The 18,972-nt window shown below is 46.4% G+C and overlaps 1 protein-coding gene, 2 long non-coding RNA genes and 1 pseudogene across 3 annotated transcripts; 3 read left to right on the forward strand and 1 right to left on the reverse strand.

Annotated features, from left to right (window-relative positions):
* Positions 1 to 1,741: 1,741 nt before the first annotated feature.
* Positions 1,742 to 3,322, forward strand: LOC100828162 (annotated as a pseudogene).
* Positions 3,323 to 5,308: 1,986 nt separating this feature from the next.
* Positions 5,309 to 8,962, forward strand: LOC112269223. Its single transcript, XR_002960735.1, has 2 exons — positions 5,309 to 6,458; positions 7,045 to 8,962. It is a non-coding gene; the product is annotated as an uncharacterized LOC112269223 (long non-coding RNA).
* A 2,928-nt stretch (positions 8,963 to 11,890) lies between these two features.
* Positions 11,891 to 13,306, forward strand: LOC112269224. Its single transcript, XR_002960736.1, has 2 exons — positions 11,891 to 12,604; positions 12,913 to 13,306. It is a non-coding gene; the product is annotated as an uncharacterized LOC112269224 (long non-coding RNA).
* A 2,330-nt stretch (positions 13,307 to 15,636) lies between these two features.
* Positions 15,637 to 17,199, reverse strand: LOC100824657 (berberine bridge enzyme-like 27). Its single transcript, XM_003580974.1, has one exon. It carries the CDS (start codon positions 17,197 to 17,199, stop codon positions 15,637 to 15,639), a length of 1,563 nt encoding a protein of 520 aa, XP_003581022.1.
* Between the last annotated feature and the right edge of the window lie 1,773 nt (positions 17,200 to 18,972).

An 18,972-nucleotide genomic window follows, 5' to 3' on the forward strand; every position in this document is an offset into this window, starting at 1 on the left:
GTTAGTGAAGTTGATGGGCCAAAACAAGTTAAGTTGATGGATCAAGGGTAAAACTCAGTTAGATTGGGCCAACTTTTTAAGAGTTGGTGGGCCAAATGAAGGAAAAAAATAAAAAAGTTAATCGGGTCGTGCCGAGCCAGCCCGCGGGCTTGATGTTGAGGGGCAGGTGCGGCACTGGCCGGGCCACGTGCCAGCCCCGCCAAATTAGATATGTATCAGGCCCAGCCCGAGTTGGGCCGGGCCTGCAAGGCTCTCGGGCTTTTTGTTCGGCCCGGGCCCGATTGCCATCTAAAGGCTCGGATAATGATTTGTTCACACGTGGGGAGGGAGAATGTCGAATGCAGCAGGAGGTGCAGTAAATTCTCCTTCATGCCTTGTTCGTTTCAACTCATCCCTACCTTTGATCCAAGGGGATAGAGGGGATTGCAGTTCATTTTCCCATCAATGTCTCCTATCACCCCACCAATCCCTTCGGATTTGGATGCCGAACGGAGCCTCAGTTGGCTTTATCTTCCAAATTGAGCGGGCTAACGAGGTATGAGGGTATGTGTATAGAGTGTGCGGGCACTATTTAGCTTACACAGTGCCTCTCTGGATTAGGAAAGTCGTTGTTTCCATGAAACATATTCGAAGGAGCGGCGCTCGTTTCTCTTGGCGTTTACAACAAGCAAAATGGGCCGTCCTCTTTCTTTCATGAGTATATTTTGTTATCGAGGTAATAACACTGGCCATATAACAACTTGTACGACGTGCCTTGTTTAAGACAACATCTTGCAAAATGGGGTCAAGTGGTACATCAACTTGTGTGGCAGCCACATGGCAGAGCAGACTGGGACTAAATCATCCACCCGTCAAACGATTAACAAGTTGATGTACCACTTGACCGCATTTTGCAAGATGTTATACTTAATTGTTCGCGTGACACAAGTTAATTCTTGTATGGCTAGAGTTATTATCTCTTTCTTTAAACATAACCACGAGGTGATACCTCCATTGCTGCCTGATGCCAATTAGACATTGGTAGTGGTTACGAGAGGTGTGTACACATTGTTGGAGGTAGATTGTGCTTTGACTTCTCGCAAACAATGTTAGATTTTACACTGTCAGGTAGCCATATGCATAGAAACCGCGTATTACTTATTTTCTCATTTAGTATTTCGTTGTGTTGTTTCTAGTCCCGAAGTGTCGTAGCAAAACCTTGAACTTGTAAAAAAAAGAGTAATGCCTTCACAATGATTTGTTGTACGTACGCATGGAGCTTACCATTGCTAAATCGATACAACAAGGATGCAAAAATACAGCGCCGTACGTGACGCTCAACTCAGCATCCCGAACAAGCACGCTGAGGGAGCATACGCAGCCTGAAAACTGCATCGTCCATCAGACGGTCAGAACTGCGTAGCGCGATCTAACACATTGCCGATAACTCACAATACAATCGTTAGAATCATGCATGACATACCGTCTGATCGATCAAAACAAACAACATTTAAAACCCTTCCTTTCCAACGCATTGCCGAAAAATCACTAGACAATCTTTAGAGTCATGCATGAGATATCGTTTGATCAAAACACGGCAATGAGTAAATACTTCCAATTAATAGGGAATCAAACCGGAAGCTTAGCTTCGAAGCTGAATGACATCATGGCCGCGTCGGCTATATAATACACAACGAGAGCTTAGCTTACTAGCACAAGAACATAAGCAGCTAGCATAGTGTCTGTAGTCTCGATCAAAGCCATGGCTCGCCGCATAGTAGCCCTGGTGCTCACAGTCTGCTTCTTGGGTCGCTTTCCCCTCCCCGAGCAACGACTTCCTCCGGTGCCTGTCGGCGAGCGTCCTCAGCAACCTCCTGATCGCGCACGGTTCCCCGTCGTTCCAACCGGAGCTCGTTTCGTCCATCCGGAACGCCAAGTTCGTGGCGCCGGCCACGGCGCGTCCCCCGGCGTGCATCGTGAAGCCGACGAACGCGTCGCACGTGCAGGCCGCCGTGCACTGCGGGCGGCGCCACGGCGTGCGCGTCAGCGTGCGCAGCGGCGGCCACGACTGCGAGGGCCTCTCGTATCTCTCGTCCGGCGCGGACGAGCCGGCGTTCGCGGTGCTCGACCTCGCCAACATGCGCGGCGTGCGCGTGAACCGGCGCCAGAGCACGGCGTGGGTCGACTCCGGCGCGACGATCGGGAAGCTCTACTACGGCATCGGCAAGGCTGCGCCGGGTCTCGGGTTCCCGGCCGGCGTGTGCCACGGTGGGCTTGGGCGGGCTCTTCAGCGGCGGCGGCATGGGCCTCATGATGCGCAAGTACGGCCTCTCCGCCGACAACGTCCTGGACGCCACCATGGTGGACGCCAACGGGAACTTGCTGTCGGGCAAGAAAGCCATGGGGAAGGACCTCTTCTGGGCCATCCGCGGGGGCGGCGGCGGGAGCTTCGGCATCGTGCTGTCATGGAAGATCAAGCTCGTGCCGGTCCCGGCCACGGTGACATACTTCGACATCACCAAGACCATGGCGCAAGGCGCGGTGGACGCCGTGACCAAGTGGCAGACGGTGGCCCCGGCGCTCCCCGAGGACCTCGGCCTGCGCGTCGTGGTGGAGAACAAGAAGGCCAACTTCCAGGGCCTCTCTCTCAGCAGCTGCAGCGCCGTGGTGCCATTGGTCGGCGGCCGGCTGCCGGAGCTGGGGATGACGAAGGCCGACTGCCGGGAGATGAGCTGGGTGGAGTACACGGCGTACATCTACTTCGGCGACGCCGCACGCGCCGGGAAGAACGGCCAGCAGCTGGGGAACCTCCTGAACAACCGGAGCATGACACTTGGCCCCTTCGTGAAGAACAAGTCGGACTATGTCAAGAAGCCCATCCCGAAGTCGGTATGGGAGAAGATCTTTACCTGGCCCTACGGCGGCGCCATGGACGAGCAGCTGGTGATGGAGCCGCACGGCGGGCAGGTCGGCAGCGTGCCCGACGCCGCCACGCCGTTCCCGCACCGGAGCGGCGTGCTGTACAACATCCAGTACGTGGAGTTCTACCCGGGGAGCCTGAAGAGCAACCCGGAGGGATGGGTCACGGGGCTCTACAAGTTCATGGAGCCGTGGGTGAGCAGCAACCCGAGGGGCGCGTACGCCAATTACAGGGATTTGGACATGGGGGTTATCAAGGTGGGACGCAACGGGGTCGGCGACTACGAGAGCGCCAGGGCGTGGGGGGGAGAAGTACTTCGGGGCAGACAACTTTAGGAGGCTCGCCTTGACAAAGGCCAAGGTGGATCCGCACGACTTCTTCCGCCACGCGCAGAGCGTGCCGCCGCTTGTCTCCGGGAAGTAGTAGTGAGATCATATCATCGATCGATCTCAGAGCATGTGTTTATTTACGTGTCAGCATGTGAACGATGCTAGCTCGATCCTGAAATCACCACAGCCCATGCAAATTTTTTCATTTCTTTTTAACACCGTGTTGTTATAATAGATAATAAAATAGGGACGACTATGTCTCAGGCGACTGACAAACTAGATCGATCCGTAACTTGAGAAGTATTTGGGCTGGCAAAGTTTTGGCTTTTTTGTTTGGTTGTTTGGATATAGCTTATTTCGAAATTACTGACTCTATGGGTAGGGTAGGTGTAGTAGAAATAAATAAATCTCTTAAATTTCAAATCACAAAAAAATAATCAATTGCACATTAAGTGTTTTAGTGTGCAACTCAGCCTAAAAATAATTAAATAGCACATTAAGAGTTTTAACGGGCAACTCATCCTAAAAAGCTAAATTTTTACATCGGGGAGATGATATGAAACTCACCGAAAAAAGCTTAATCACACGTCGAAGGTCTTAATGTGCAACTCATCCTAAAAAAACTCAATTGCACATCAAGCGTCTTAATGTGCAACTCATCCTTAAAATAACTAAATTGCACATTAAGAGTATTAATGTGCAAGTCACCCTAAAAAACTGAATTGTACTTCTCCGATTCATAATAAGTGTCTCAGATTTAGTACAATTTTGGACTAAGTTAGTACAAAATCTGAGACACTTATTATGAATCGGAGGAAGTACATCAGGAAAATGATGTGAAACTCACCGAAAAAACTCAATTGCACATCAAAAGTCTTAATGTGCAACTCATCCTAAAATATATAAATTGCACAACAAGAGAAATGATGTGCAACTCACCAAAAAACTCAATTGCACGTCAAAAGGTCTTAATGTGCAACTCACCATAAAAAAACCTAAATTGCACATTAAGAGAGATGATGTGCAATTCACCGAAAAACTCAATTGCATATCAAAGTTTTTAATGTGCAACTCATTCTAAAAAAACTAAATTTCACATTAAGAGATATGATGTTCAACTCACCGAAAAATGTCAATTGCACATCAAAAGTCTTAATGTGCAACTAACCTTTCAAAAATAACTTAATTGAACATCAACATCAAGAGAGTCGATGTGAAACTCGCCCAAAAAACCCAATTGCACAAAGTATTAATGTACAACCCACCCTATATTCCGTTATCTTCTGATAGTGGAATCCTATCGAAAGATCGTTTAAAAAAAGTGCAACCCACTCTAGAAAAAAACTAAATGGCACATCAATACGAGACATGGTATAAAAATAAAAAAGTTAGGAATAATAAGTTACTAGAAAATTATTCATCTTTTTTTGTGGATAGGAAATTATTCATCGAATAAGTTAAAAAAATATTATGGGCACAAAACTACATGTTGCTATCAACAAATACATGTACCATTGACACTGACACGTACATAGCATGTAAAAGAATTCCCGTGTAACAAATATCTCTATCTCTATTTCTATTACTTATAAATGCACCAACATATTCATCCTAACGTCCATCTCACTAAACGTACACGTAGTACTAATAGTCCCACAATTATACTAACTAAACACGGATACTTGCTAACCGTGTGCGCTCGGTGATTACCGATTGCGGCTGAAATTCCATCGCGAGGAGAATCTTTCGGCCCCCGTTTTCATCCCGAAACGTTTTTTCTTTACTTTTTTTTCCTCAACCCGCCAGTCTCGGACGCCGCCTCCTCCTCCTTCCCTTCCCCTGCGGCCGCCGCCGCGAGCCGCCGCCGCCGACCCCCCACGTGACCAGGCACCGCCACCGCCGATCCCCACCACGCGACCACGCATTCCAATCGCGACCCGACGCCGCTGCCGATCCCCGCACGAGACCAGCCGAGTCGCTCGCGACACGCCGCCGTCTCATCCCGTCGGGACCCAAACGCCGCGAGGTCCCAGGCCTCGACGCCGTCGTCACTCCGGTCCACCCCCACTCCCCCCCCCCCCCCCCCCACCCCGCCGCGTGTCCCGATGGCGCGGTCGCCGGCTCACCGCTCCGGCCCGGCCCCTGCGCATCATCGTCTTCCGCTCCTACATAGGCCTCCAATCCTACCTGGTAGGGAATTAATGGACACTTCGCGCCCTCGCCCAGATCTGCCGCGTTTGGCTGGCTCTGATCGGTGGCTCCTATGCAATTGGTGATCAGCTGCTGCAGTGTTTTGTTCTGAAATTCTAATCTCCCTGTCACCTCGAAATGTCTGATCCCCAGCCACCTCCAGGCATGCAAGTTCTAAAATTCTAATCTCCCTATCTGTAGTGCTTTGTTCTACGATTGCCCTGTGGTGGCGTGCGTGGTTTGTGTTCTTAATACAGAAGGAGGCAGGATAGTTTGTTGCACCGAGGATTGTTTAGAAAACAGAAATTGTAATCTTATTCTTTTTACTGCTATGTTTGTTACATGGAGACGATCAGGATGTTGACATGGAGCAGCAGCAGCCAAGCGACCATTCTTCTGATTTTGACCCCAATATTTCTGTTGCATAGAGCAGCAGCCTTCTATGGATCCATGTCTCATGTCCTATGTACTGAACTATTGATACACTACTGTTGTCTCTCTCCAATTTATGTATTTACTGCTGCCATAATTTTTATTTTTCACAAAGCCGCTATCTGACATAGCTGCGCTATAGCTCCGCTGTAGCTGTTTAGCTGTTTGAAAAATGTCGCTGTACTGCATAGCCCGCTATTTAAAATCATGATGCTGCATAAGTTAGGAAGTACTAGCCTTTTGGAGTTGTTCGTTAATAGGTATTTACATGCTTTTCACTGGGAGACAGACTTTGTGCAATTTTAGAAATTTTAGAACCTAGGTATTCAACATCCATCATGCTCTTATCCATACAAGCAGTGCAAATAAAATGGACCTGACTCTCCCATTCTTTCTTCTACAAATCAGGAGTGCTTTTTTTTTCTAAGGCTGATCATGAAATTGTTACTAACTCTGAAGGTAATATTCTGAATTTGATGCAGTCGGATGCCCGATCGATCTTTGTTCATAGCAACCAGTTTTAAGCTCTGCCATTTTGTGTGAATGATGTTGTATTTGACAAGGTGGACAAGGGCTGCTGATCCAACTATGAAGCCTTAACAATAAAGGTAAACTATGCTTACATTGTGTGATTGGTTAAATGACCATACCCTGTGTTGTATACCTGTGTTTACCATCCACAAACTCTTCCATATTTCTTATATAAAGAAAAGATTTACTCCTGGCCTTATTGTATTAGTACTACTAGGAAGTATCTGATGGTGGAAGAAGTTTTTTGGTAACCTATCCACCATATATAGAAAGTTCAGTGTGCCAAATTTCAATTATCAAATGAGGGTGCATGTCACCATTTGAAACTTGGTAATGCTCAACCTCTGTTCTCAATGACAACCGTATGAAAAAATATGTGTCAACTGTAAAACATCTGCACTGTTTGCTGAATCCTTAGTTTTGTAACTATCAAGATAGATACCGAACCATCTGCATACGAGTGCTTTTGTTCAGTGTCAGATCAGCCTATTTTATATTACTCATTATTAAAAAGAGTTGGCTGGGGTAGTTGAGTTGTAGAAGTTCTGATTTGCACAATTTCCATTTTGTATGTCAATAGGGATCCTGATTGATGGTTGAGCAATATTTTTTTACCTGACTTATTGTTTTTTTGGTAACCTATGCTGTTGTGCCTGATTACAGGGACTTACTATAGCTAAAATGACATATGTGGAGAAGGGAGTAAGGTTTATTGCTGAAAAGAACCAGGTTGGACATTATTACTCTACCAAGGTTCGTGCCTCATTGGATCTTCTAAGCTGCACTACTGCAATAAACTTATTGTCTTGTTTGATTCCCAAAATTTGAAAATTGGTTGAGCTTCAGCTATGCAATTGTGCATCCTTAAAACTGAAAAATGCTTCAGCTTCATTAATTGCTCGGTAGTCTCCCAAAATTATATCATATGCTATAACTTCTCTGTTCGACGCACAAGGCAATATCATTATAGAACCTAGGGAGGTTTGCAGCCCGTCTGCATGCCCAAAGTATACTAACCATAATCTGCATAACAAATCAACTAGAGTGGCCAATGGTGAGATGGGCATCTTCCTCCATGGGACTCCATGTCATTGTAATATTTCCGTAATGTTTCTTCTCCGAGTCCTTTTATATGAATACTTCCTATATACAACACAATTGTATTTATTTCTCTAAGTTAATTGAAAGGCTCCTTGATTCTAAACAAATCATTTTCCTATGGTTGATCAATGCTTTTGATGCCACTACAACAATATGACTATCAACACGAATGCTTTTGTTGTGAATTCTTTTTTGTGTTTCCCTAAGAGTGACATTGTGTACCAAGATGTCTTGGAGTTTTCAAACAGGTATTCCGCATTCAGAATAGGGAGAACACAGTTCATCTCCTTATAATTGAACTAAGACTAATGTTTTTGCTTCTCTTATTTTGTATTTAATTAATCTGCAGCCAGCTATTGGAGTAAGAGAGAGTACATGCACATTATATTCAACAAAAGGAGATCAGAGAGTACATGCACATTATATTCAACAATACGTATTCCAACAGAAAAAATGAATATGGATAAAGGTAAATATTTAAAGCCTGATGAAATATCACCCCCACTGCTTCAAGTAATTTAGCTTGCTTAATTTTTTAGGGAAGAGTTCATTGATTTGATTCGGCAATAACTGCTTATTGAGAAAAATCTGACTTGGATAAGGACCCCTCTGCTCTGTCTGAATCCTGTTTTGACTGTTCATATATTATCACTGTTGGCTTCAGACTTTCAGTTGCCAAAAAATCACATCATTCGAGGCTAACTGGCATATAGAGAATTAGCAATTTTGTGCTTGCGGTCATTCAGTACCTGAGTAAGGACCTAATAGCTATCTTAAATGTGTGCAGTCCCTTTATTTTTCTGTCTTAGCTTGCTAGCTGCTTCTAAATTCTGAGAGTTGAATGCATCTATGAATTGGCAATGCATAGTGAACTCCTTCATGTTCATCTGGAAAGAGGGAACGAAAAAACTTGTAGCTATTTCTTTTTGGAGATACGTGTTAGCTTTCTATAGTTCTGTCAAAACTCCCATTAGCTGACCAGGATAGTTGCTTTTTTTATCCTGAAAATCAATCCATACAAAATGTTTCTGAAACTCATGTCATTAAGTTCTACATTTTCTGAGTTTAGAGTTGGTGTAAAATAAGGGATGACGTGGTGTTTGTATCATAATTGTTTATGATACCGACATAAATTGTTAGGAGGTTTGGATTTCTAATATCTGAAAATATCTTTGTACCAAGATGTGTTATTGGTAATGGTGACTTGGGAATTCCAAATGCTTCCCGTTGTTTCCCATCCCGAGTCAAGTAAGGAAGACTACTTATTTTTAAAATATGGTCTTACGGAGTACATTGGTAGTTTCAGCAGAGCGTAATTCAGGCCTTGGGTTCATGTTATGCAACTTTTTCTTGGAAATTCCGCTGTAAACCTTAATCTTGTATCCTTATTGGTTCAGATTTGATGATTTTGGATATTGTCTATGTTCAAATGAGATTGATTTGACTTCGGTGTATAATGGTGCATTTTTTTAAATGGTCATCATGGTTCAGATTTGATGATTTTATGAACAAAGTTTGGGCAGTGTGTGTGTGGGGGGGGGAGGGGGGGCAACTTTAGCATTTTGGCTTAAAAATAAATAAGAGAGACAAAAAAACTGTAGAAAGAACAAGTCATCGTATAAAAAAGGTAGAATTTGAGTTGTCACATGTGAATACGTGCGTTGCACGTGCAAACTCACTGATATAGTAAAAAAGAAAACCACATACGTAGCTAGCACAACTGAAGCCTTGATCGTAAAAAACAACAACCGGGTTGGCAGACAGACAGCCATCAGCCATGTGGCCCATGTATGGCCCAAAACACCTTGCTGGCCTGTTACAAGTCACGGACTGGGCAAAAGAAAAACAAATCCATCACAGATCTTGACGTAGCATCTGACGGCTACAAAAATCGACTGAGAAATTACTATTTCTCAGTCGCCTGAGATTTAGCAAAACCAAATAAAATATGGACACACAAGTCTCTCGGTCCACTGAGAAATTACCGTTTCAGAATCCGCTGTGCAGCTTTTTGCTTGGGTTTGTGTGGATGTGTATTTGGTTTTCCGGCCTACGACTTGGGAGTTGGGACCGGAAGCTTTTTGGCTACTCGATATTAGAAAAACACAAGCCATACGGCGTTGGGCGACTGGACCAGATTGGCCCCATAGCAAATGCAGTCACAAAAACAGAGAGAATTTACCTCGCTCTGCAATAACGTTGCCATGTTCATCCGAGGACATCTTCTGAAGGAAAAGAAACACATTTATACTGTAAAAAAATCGATCATTTGGAGTACATAGTTCATATGAGAAAAAGGTTTTTCATGTACTCTCTCCGTCCCGAACGGAAGGAATAGTTACGCACAATGATATACTGAGCATGTAGGCTACACAACTAGCTAGGCCAAATGCACAATCGTTGTTGTTGACCCTCACATGGAGATATATACAGAGATACGAAGGAGGGGATAGATTTGGAGTACAAGACAAGTAATCTTGTTTAAACTGATTTATATCTTATCTCTAATTCCAACCATATTATATCTCTAACAAATCATGCATGTTTGCCGAAAACTTTTGCCAGGACCACTCATACTACAGCTAGACCCATTACACAAACACAATGCCTCAATCTTACTGAAATGGCAATCTGCCCACCGTTAGGGCTAATCTCTTGTTCGTTGCAGCAGAGGTTAACTAGATAAATTCGACTGCTAATCTCAGTAATATATATAAATGAGAACATTGTGTCATTCAAGTTTGAGGACCCAAAAGGGGCAATTTGCAACTTCGAGAACTAAATCAGACCGTGCCACCAACTTCAATGGCCGTGGATGCGTTTCACTCAGAAATGCGAGGTGGTGAAAGGGCATTTCTCTCCTAAGTGGTTTTGGTGGTGACGACAACATGTTGCGTATCTAATCGTGGTCAAGTATTTCAGATTTTATAAAGAAGTTGGCACAAAACAATGAAGTGGGTCCTCAAGATGTTAAGAAGCGTAACGGTGTTAGTGGATTTTCCGGTTTGATTTGAGTCGTAGGGCATCCGTACCATGAAGAGAGAATTCACAAGGAAAGGTAATGGATGAATCACTTTCACGCACACATCTACACATATTGCACCCACTAAATAGCCTACCCCAAAAAGTGAGGGAAAAGAAACTAAATTCAGCATTTGTTGTGTTCTGCATGCAGTACATGCGGTGGAAGCTCCACTCTGGTCGCTCTCGGTTAGGACCGCAAGAATTTGCGGAACTTCCGGTAATTTGCGGTCGGAAGCTCCGGCTCCTAACCGAAAGTTCCGCCTATCTCTACGCCGTGCATAACGGCTCTATTTTGGGGACTCCATATAAATATCCTTTTGTCCCCAACGGATCTTTTGTCCGAGCTTTAGTCAAGAACAGCCGATGTTATATTGGTTCATGAATAAAAAAAAGATATTATATTGGTTTTAAACTGCTGACTTGCGAGATAGTGGAGTATCTGTTTTTTGAAACCGGAGTCCCACGGCCACCATCAATTAATAAAAGAAGAGAATTGTCTAATTAATTAGTGTAAATCGGCAAACACAATTACAACGTGTCCACAAAATTCCTGTGACACCATTGTCAGACCTAACTTACCAACACACGTTTGAGACAAAACTGACGAGAAGAAGACCGTTGTTAAAGTTGTCTACTAATGTCATCGTTATCACACATCGTCGCGACTCCGCGTTTAACACGTATTCCGAAAAGAAAGAGGAAAATGAATTGGACTGCCTCTCTCACTGGCTTTGGGGCCCACCCGCAGGCCCTCCCCGATCGAGAGCTGCTTTGCTCCTTGCGCTCTGTTCCACCCAACCAAGCCCACTCTGTTCCTCGCACACCTTGCGCTCTCCTCCCCAAACCCTCGCCGCCGCCGCCGTAGCCGTCGCAGCATGCTGCCGCCGGTGATGATGGGCGGACTCATCGAAGAGCTCTCCCCGTAGCAGCCAGCACAGGAAACCACACCCAGCCACTCTGCTCTCTGCTCGCGCTCTTTCCTTGATCCCCAACCCGCCCAAAACCCTCGTCTCCGCCGCCGCACCATGCCGCCGCCGCCGCCGGTGCTGCTGAAAGAGCTCCTCGAGGAGGTCTTCTTCCGCCTTCCTCCGGATGAGCCAGAGCACCTCGTCCGCGCCTCCTCCGTCTGCAAGCCGTGGCGCGGCATCCTCGCCGCCGCTACCGCGAGCTCCACGGGACGCCTCCCGTCCTTGGATTCTTCCAGAACATTCGACGGGACTGCCGATTCCTCCCTGTCTCCGCCTTTCGGCCTGCCGGGTCTGACTTTTCCAGCTGGGTTGCGATGGACTGCCGCCACGGCCGCGTCCTCTTCCGCGCCAACAGCCTGGACAGCAAGGCGCGTTTTGAGTTCGTCGTCTGGGACCCTATGACGGGCGTCGAACGCCGCGTGCCCTTTCCGGACATGAACCTCATTAGCTTCGCGGCCACGGTGCTCTGCGCCGCGGAAGGCTGTGACCACCATGGCTGCCAAGGACAAGGTGGGGCGTTCCGTGTGGCCGTCATTTCCGTCATTTCTACCACACGGACACGGCTGACCAAAACCGCATCTGCCTGCTTATACTCATCAGAGACTGGCTTGTGGAGCGAGCTCACCACTGTTGACAATCTTGAAGCCTCGGGCCAGAATCCGATTGTGACGAGCATCATTGTGGATAATGCGCTCTACTTCAACAGCATTGGAAATCACATTGTCAAGTACCAACTAGCCACACTTGACTTGTCACTGTTTAAGAAGCCGATCAGGTGCTGTGGGGAACTCATTACAACGGAAGACGGTGGGTTGGGATTTGCTTCCCTAAATTGCAAAGCCTTAACCCTGTGGTCAAGGGAGACCAGCCCTGATGGAGCCGTGGGATGGTCAAAACAAAGGGAAATCGATCTCGTGATGCTACTCCCTGATGGTGCTCGCTCTACCGCAACATCGTCTAGTAGGCTGTACATTACGCGTGAGTATGGCTTCTTGAGTGGCACCCAAGTAATTTTCGTGGCACACCTGTTGGTGTCTACATGATTGACATTAAGTCAGGGAGAGCCAAGAAGTTGCTCGAGAAGCTCGAATGTTGTCGAGTATTTCCCTATGCGAGCTTCTGCATTCCAGGTAACACTTTCGTGCATGTAGCCATGTGCAATCCTTTGTTGCGATCTATCTATGGAACTTAACAACATTAAAACAAATATGGCAGTTGGCAATGTGATCAATAGATTGACTTGTGTCGTTGTGGTTCGAGTAATCAAATCAGCTTATTTTATGTTCTAAATTCTTACAGCAATGGATTACATGTTCATCTTCTTTTCATGGTTTTGTGCATTTCTGGATTTACCTAGTGCTGTTGGGTTAGATTGACTTGGGTCGTTGTGGTTCGGAGCAATCAAATCAGCTTATTTTTATTTTCTAAATTCTTACAGCAATGGAAGCAGCTTCTACAGGCCAGGGGCAATGAGTCAGTGTTTCAAGTGTTTGGCAGCCTCTCATTGCTAGAGCAGAAGTTTCTGAATGAAGAAGAGGTCCTGGTAGTGATGTTAGATACGACACAAGTGCGTATTTGAATATGTAAAATTACTGCTGATCTTAGTCTTGCTTTATGGAGCTCTGTTTAAGAGGTTGATTTGGTACCTTGCTTGTTTAGTTCGACAAGTGCTTCTATGTAAGCTGGTAGCCCTAGCATGACTCGCCTCTGGAGCTCAAAATGTCAGTTTGAATTTTGGAATAAAAAATTGTAAATTAAAGCTTCCTTTTGACTAAAATTATCTATGCTTGTGAAAATAACTGCAGGAAGTTTACACTTCTTAACAGCGCATTTCATATTCTCTGAGTCACTCCTACCTAATTTGGTTTTGCTTAATTTGTTGTTCCTTGGAAATGGCTGTGTATAACTTGAAATCTATTAATTTATTACCATGGTCCTTTATGGCCAATCTGGAGCAAACATTGCAGACCAAACCCCAACCTTGTAAATCTGCAAAACCAGATACCTGATTCTTGTATGGTTGTTGAAAATGCATGTTCCTAAGCTCTATGTACTGTATCTTGTTAGGGTTTGCTACTGGTAGATTGCTACAGCCAATGAGCATACAGTATGTATATCCGTTTACTTGAGTCTGCTTTGTTATCATCTTTGGAGCTTTGAGTTTTTTTTAAGGTCTGCTATTAGCAAGTCATCATGGTAACTGTATGTTCTTTGGAAATATCTGTGACCTTGAGATCTGATCTCTGTTTCTGATTTGAATTTCACTTTATGTGAGCTGATGTTCCTTTTATGCCTGTCAAGGCAATTTGGAGGTGAAGATATATTTAATCTGCTCTCCTTTTCTTTTTCCTTTTCTTTCGGAAATGTTATCCTGTCTAGCTCAAGTTCCATTTCTTAAAAAGGTTATCCTGGATAGCAGTGCCAGCCTTTTATGGCATACACTTGGATTAGAGGTATTGAAGTTACTTCCATGTTTGTATAAGCATGGTTTGTCAAGTACTGCAAAACCTGACAAGCTAATGACTGAGAACTAGCATTGGTAAGCTATGTGAATCTGTGAAGTTTTTCTTTATTTGTTTGTCATAGTAAGGATTCGGTGTTGTGGCTTACTTTTTTTTGCATCTTCAACTTGAACCTTTATGTCTGGTGAAGGGTCTGCATTGTGGCTTGCTTAATGGAGTTACTGGTCATGGAATGCTTGAGTAGGCCACTTGAAAGTTGCAACTGAAGATATCCCAACTGTCTTTCGGAAACAAAGCTTGAACTTGAACTGAACTGAGAAGTCACGGTGACACAACACATCTGTTTTCATTTCAGAAGCAAGAGCATTGAGCAGCATTCACAGAGCTTGAGGCCTTGTTCACAGGCCAAAAACAAGGAGATGAAAAGTACTGACATCATCAAAGAATAGTAGTACAACAGTTTTAGCTAGAATAAATATTTCCCGAAAATCGTAATCACCATCTCCATTCCAGCTATATATATAGTAGCAATGTAGTATTGATTATTTGATTTGCTGCAGAGTATGGTGTTCATTTAGACCCTCAGGGCTCAGGTAGAGCTGCTGGTCTAGGTACTGCCGGTCCCAGTTCGCGGACCTCAGGTTCCACATCCCTTGGTTATCCAGCGACACCAAGATCGCCGACCATCCGTTCGGGTACACCTGATGAAACCAATTGCAAATATTCAGAGTTCAGTCTTCAGAATTGGTTCTTGATTTACTCTGAAACTGGTATTGCTATACATATACCTGAACTGTATGTCTCGCTTGCGCGTCGACCAAGTTGTAGTTTGGTCGCTCATTCTCGGTCCACTGGCCATTGCCATGCCGTACCTGAATCCAGAGACAAGATCGTCAGCCATGACCAATGAATGAGTTCCTGCCAGAGATATTTTGGAGCATGACAAAGATTTCAGATGGTAATGGAAAGAAACTGCTGTAGCTTACCTGACAACCCAGAAATCATATCCATCAAGATGCCATGCCTGGACTTCATCCTCTGTGTTCTGGAACACGACCTCGATAAACTCATGCAGGTTGAGCCTGACCACCGGCGTCCCCTGCCGGGGAGCCCCGCCGGGACGCTATCCCACTCAATCAGGTCGGCGATGCTGTAGTTGTCCAAGAGCTTCAACGGCGTGTCGGGGACGACAAACGACACGCCATTCACCGCATACCTCCTCTGCCCGGCGACGACGACAGGCCCAGAGCCGGCAAAGACCAGCGTCCTTGACGTCGGGATGGTGCCATAGGTAACGAGTGAAGTTTCTTTCCTTTCGTTTTTCCAACACTGCATGTACTGTGAACGCTTTGGCGTGGTTTGGTTTCATTTTAATAGAATGGAGCCGGGAAGAGAGTCCCTGTTGATCTAAAAAAACTTTAATACTAATATTCTTATCAACTTTATTTGGGTTCTGCATACAAGTACATATCAAATACCCATTTCACTCTATTTTTCTCCGTTCCCTTTGGTATGTGGTACTGATATCTTTCTCCTTTTCTTCTCCGTAACACTGGCCGAGTGAATTTGGTGTATTCGAAGACACATCGGAATACGGCCAATATATCCAACGGCATTTTTCTAGATTTACATAATCATTTTTCATTCATTTATACGTGACCAAGTGATGCACATGGTAAAAAAGAGAGGCTAAAAAGGCTCTAATAATTGAGCAGCGGCGGCACGCTCTGCTCGTGGCGGAAATGGTTCTCAGGATCCACCTTGGCTTTGATTCTGGCGAGCCTCAAGAAGTTGGCCGCCCCAAAGTACCTCTCCCCCCAAACCTTGGCGCTCTCGTAGCTCGCCACGCCGTCCTTGTTGACGCCGATGTCGAGATCCCGGTAGTTGACGTAGGCACTCCTCGGATTGCTGCTCACCAGCGGCTCCACGAAATCATACAGCCCTGAGACCCAGCTCGGCGGGCTCGTGCTGAGGTTCGCCGGGTACACCTCCACGTACTGGATGTTGTAGAGCACGCCGGCCCGGTGCGGGAACGGCGTCTCGTCATCGGGGACGGCGGCGCCGACCCTCCCGCCGTGCGGCTCCAGGATGATCTGCCCGTCCGTGGCGCCGCCGAAGGGCCAGGAGAGGATCTTCTCCCACGTGGCTTCCGGGATGGGCGTCTTCACGTAGTCCGACTTGTGCTTGAGGAACGAGCCCACGGGGAACGTCCGGTTCAGCAGCGCCTCCAGAGGCGTGGCCGTGTCGCCGAAGTAGATGTACGCCGTGTACTGCACCCAGCTCAGCTCCCGGGAGTCCTTGGCCGTGGCTCCGAGCTCCGGGAGCTTGTCGTTGGTTATCCTGAGGGCCTCGTGTTGGGGTCCGAGGTAGAGGCCCTGGAATCTGACCGTCCGGTTCAGGACGACCGCCCGGATGCTGAGGTCGTCGGGGAGCGCCGGGGCCACCGTCTGCCACTTTGTGAGCACGCCGGCGGCGCCCTGCTCGATGGTCTTGCCGACGTCGAAGAAGGTGATCTTGGGTGGGACCGGCACTAGTCTCACCTTCCATGATAACACGATGCCGAAGCTCCCGCCGCCGCCGCCGCGGATGGCCCAGAACAGGTCCTCTCCAATGGCCGCCTTGCCTTCAAGCAGGTTCCCGGTGGCGTCGACAATGGTGGCGTCGATGACGTTGTCGGCGGAGAGCCCGTACTTGCGCATCATGAGCCCGATGCCCCCGCCGCTGAAGTGCCCGCCCACGCCGATGGTCGGGCACACGCCGGCCGGGAACGCGAGCCCCGGGGCCGCCTTGGCGATGGCGTAGTAGAGCTCCCCGATGGACGCGCCAGAGTCGACCCAGGCGGTGGCCGCGGCCGCGTCGACGCGGACGGAGTGGAGGTTGAAGAGGTCGAGCACGGCGAAGGGCTCGTGGGAGAACGTGGAGCGGTAGGAGACGCCCTCGTAGTCGTGGCCGCCGCTGCGCACCCGGATCCGCACGCCGTGGCGGACGGAGCAGAGCACGGAGGAGCGGACGTGGGAGGCGGTGGTCGGGGTCACGATGGCCAGCGGAGGGCTCGCCTTCGCCGGACCCAGCTGCCTGGCGTTCCTGATGGAGGACACCAGGACCGGCTCGAACGAGGGAGATTTCTGCGTGAGCACGAGATCGCTGGGGATGCTCGTGGTGAGGCACTGGAGGAAGCCGTGGCCGGACGCCGACGACGGGGCGGCCACGTATAGGAGGAAGAAGCAAACGAGTAGCGCTGCTAGCCGGCCAATGGGTGCCATTTTCGATCGATTGAGCTCCTACACTCACTGTCTGCCTGCTTATGTTGATCTCTTCGCTCGGTCGTCATATATATAGGCTCGTAGGAAGTGCTGAATGTGGCAAGCATTATACGATTATTACATATTATATGGGGCCAAACTAATTATTTACCGCCTTCGTCGCCATCAGATCATAACGCAGCCGCTCGGAAACGAAGGGTAACCATTAAACAAAGAAATGAAAGGTCACCATAAAAGAGATTTAAGATTCTTCAGTAACGATGGCAAATCATTTATTGTTTTGGAAGACAGAAAATTCGCGCAATAGTGAGTAACAATTTTCTATAATCAAGTCCTGATGTGTGCATGTCGTCGGAAATATTATTTAGACGTGCGAAGGTCCATCCTAAAACCTGTCCTAAAACCTGAGTGAATCTTCATTATTATTCAAAACCGGACGGATCAGGAAATGTATAATGGGATGATGTCAACATTTTCTTAGTGATGATATTCTTAGTGATGCCATGTAGCTTTCATTTTACTAGATGATTTACCTTTTCTTAACATTTAGTTTATTAACTTTATTCATCCAAGCATTTCTAAATGACATGGAGCATACGAAAGAAGACAGGCTTATCAACCATTGTACATCGCCTCACATTCCACTGCGATCAAAACAAAACAAATTTCCGTCAAACCTAGAATAACATGCAAAACCGTTTCATTATTACTTTTATGTATTTTATCAATAACCCACATATACTAAGTTTAGAAGGCCAACACGTATTTCTAGTCTTCTAATCATCAATTTGATCAACTAAATATGTACTCCCACCGTTCCTAAATTCTTGTTGCTGTTTTAGTACAAATTTGAACTAAAACAACTACAAGAATTTAGGAACAAAGGGAGTATTACAGTGCACAAAAGATATACAATTATATTCATACAAGAAAGACCTTTTTAATAATATTTTTGTCATATAACTTATCTTCTTTTGTCAAATTTATGACATAGGAATGTGTGCAACAAAAATGCTAATCAGGTCCCGAGCTACATTCATCACGCTATCTTGGGCGCCGGATCCACATCGAGATCCAGCCAGCTCTCGTTCCACGCGTTTGTATTTCTCCGGCCCAGCCCGTATTCGGAGACGGCTGCCCGGATGGACCATTTGACCGTTAGATTAACATTTGTGCCGATCTTGGTCCGAGAACTGAGGCGTACCCCATCTGACCGTTAGACTAACATTTGTGCCAATCTTGGTCCGAGAACTGAGGCGTACCGAGATGGGCCATGTGACCCCTTTAGGACTATCACAATCGATTCTTTGTCACCTAAGTTAGCTAGAAGCTCCTCATCACTTGATGTTGGACGTCGTGTGTGGTTCTCCCGTACGCCCGATGGTCTTTGTATAACTAGCGTTTGTTTCCTAAATAAAGCAATCCGTTGCCCTCAAATTAAAAAAAAAACTAATCGCGCTGTACCCCTGAAAAAAACCCAATCGCTCTGTAATTAACCCAATCAAAGTTGGGCTACGCGCATATGTCATTAGGCCCATGTTGTTGGGTTCACAAACAAAGATGGACTGAATTATGTGTTTTTTTTACTTGGATCGGAATTTCGGCACTTGGACGAACCAGTCCGTCCTGGACCAATACGATCTTCGTGGACCAACAATAACTGGCTCACTAGTCATTTTGGCCCCTCCCCCATCCTGTTCCGGTCCATCAGGTCCAGCTCAGTGATTTTCAGATCACTAACAACCAAAGCAAGCTCTGAAACACTAATCAGCA

Source organism: Brachypodium distachyon, chromosome 5 (genome assembly GCF_000005505.3).
Source record: "Brachypodium distachyon strain Bd21 chromosome 5, Brachypodium_distachyon_v3.0, whole genome shotgun sequence".
NCBI classification, from domain to species: domain Eukaryota; kingdom Viridiplantae; phylum Streptophyta; class Magnoliopsida; order Poales; family Poaceae; genus Brachypodium; species Brachypodium distachyon.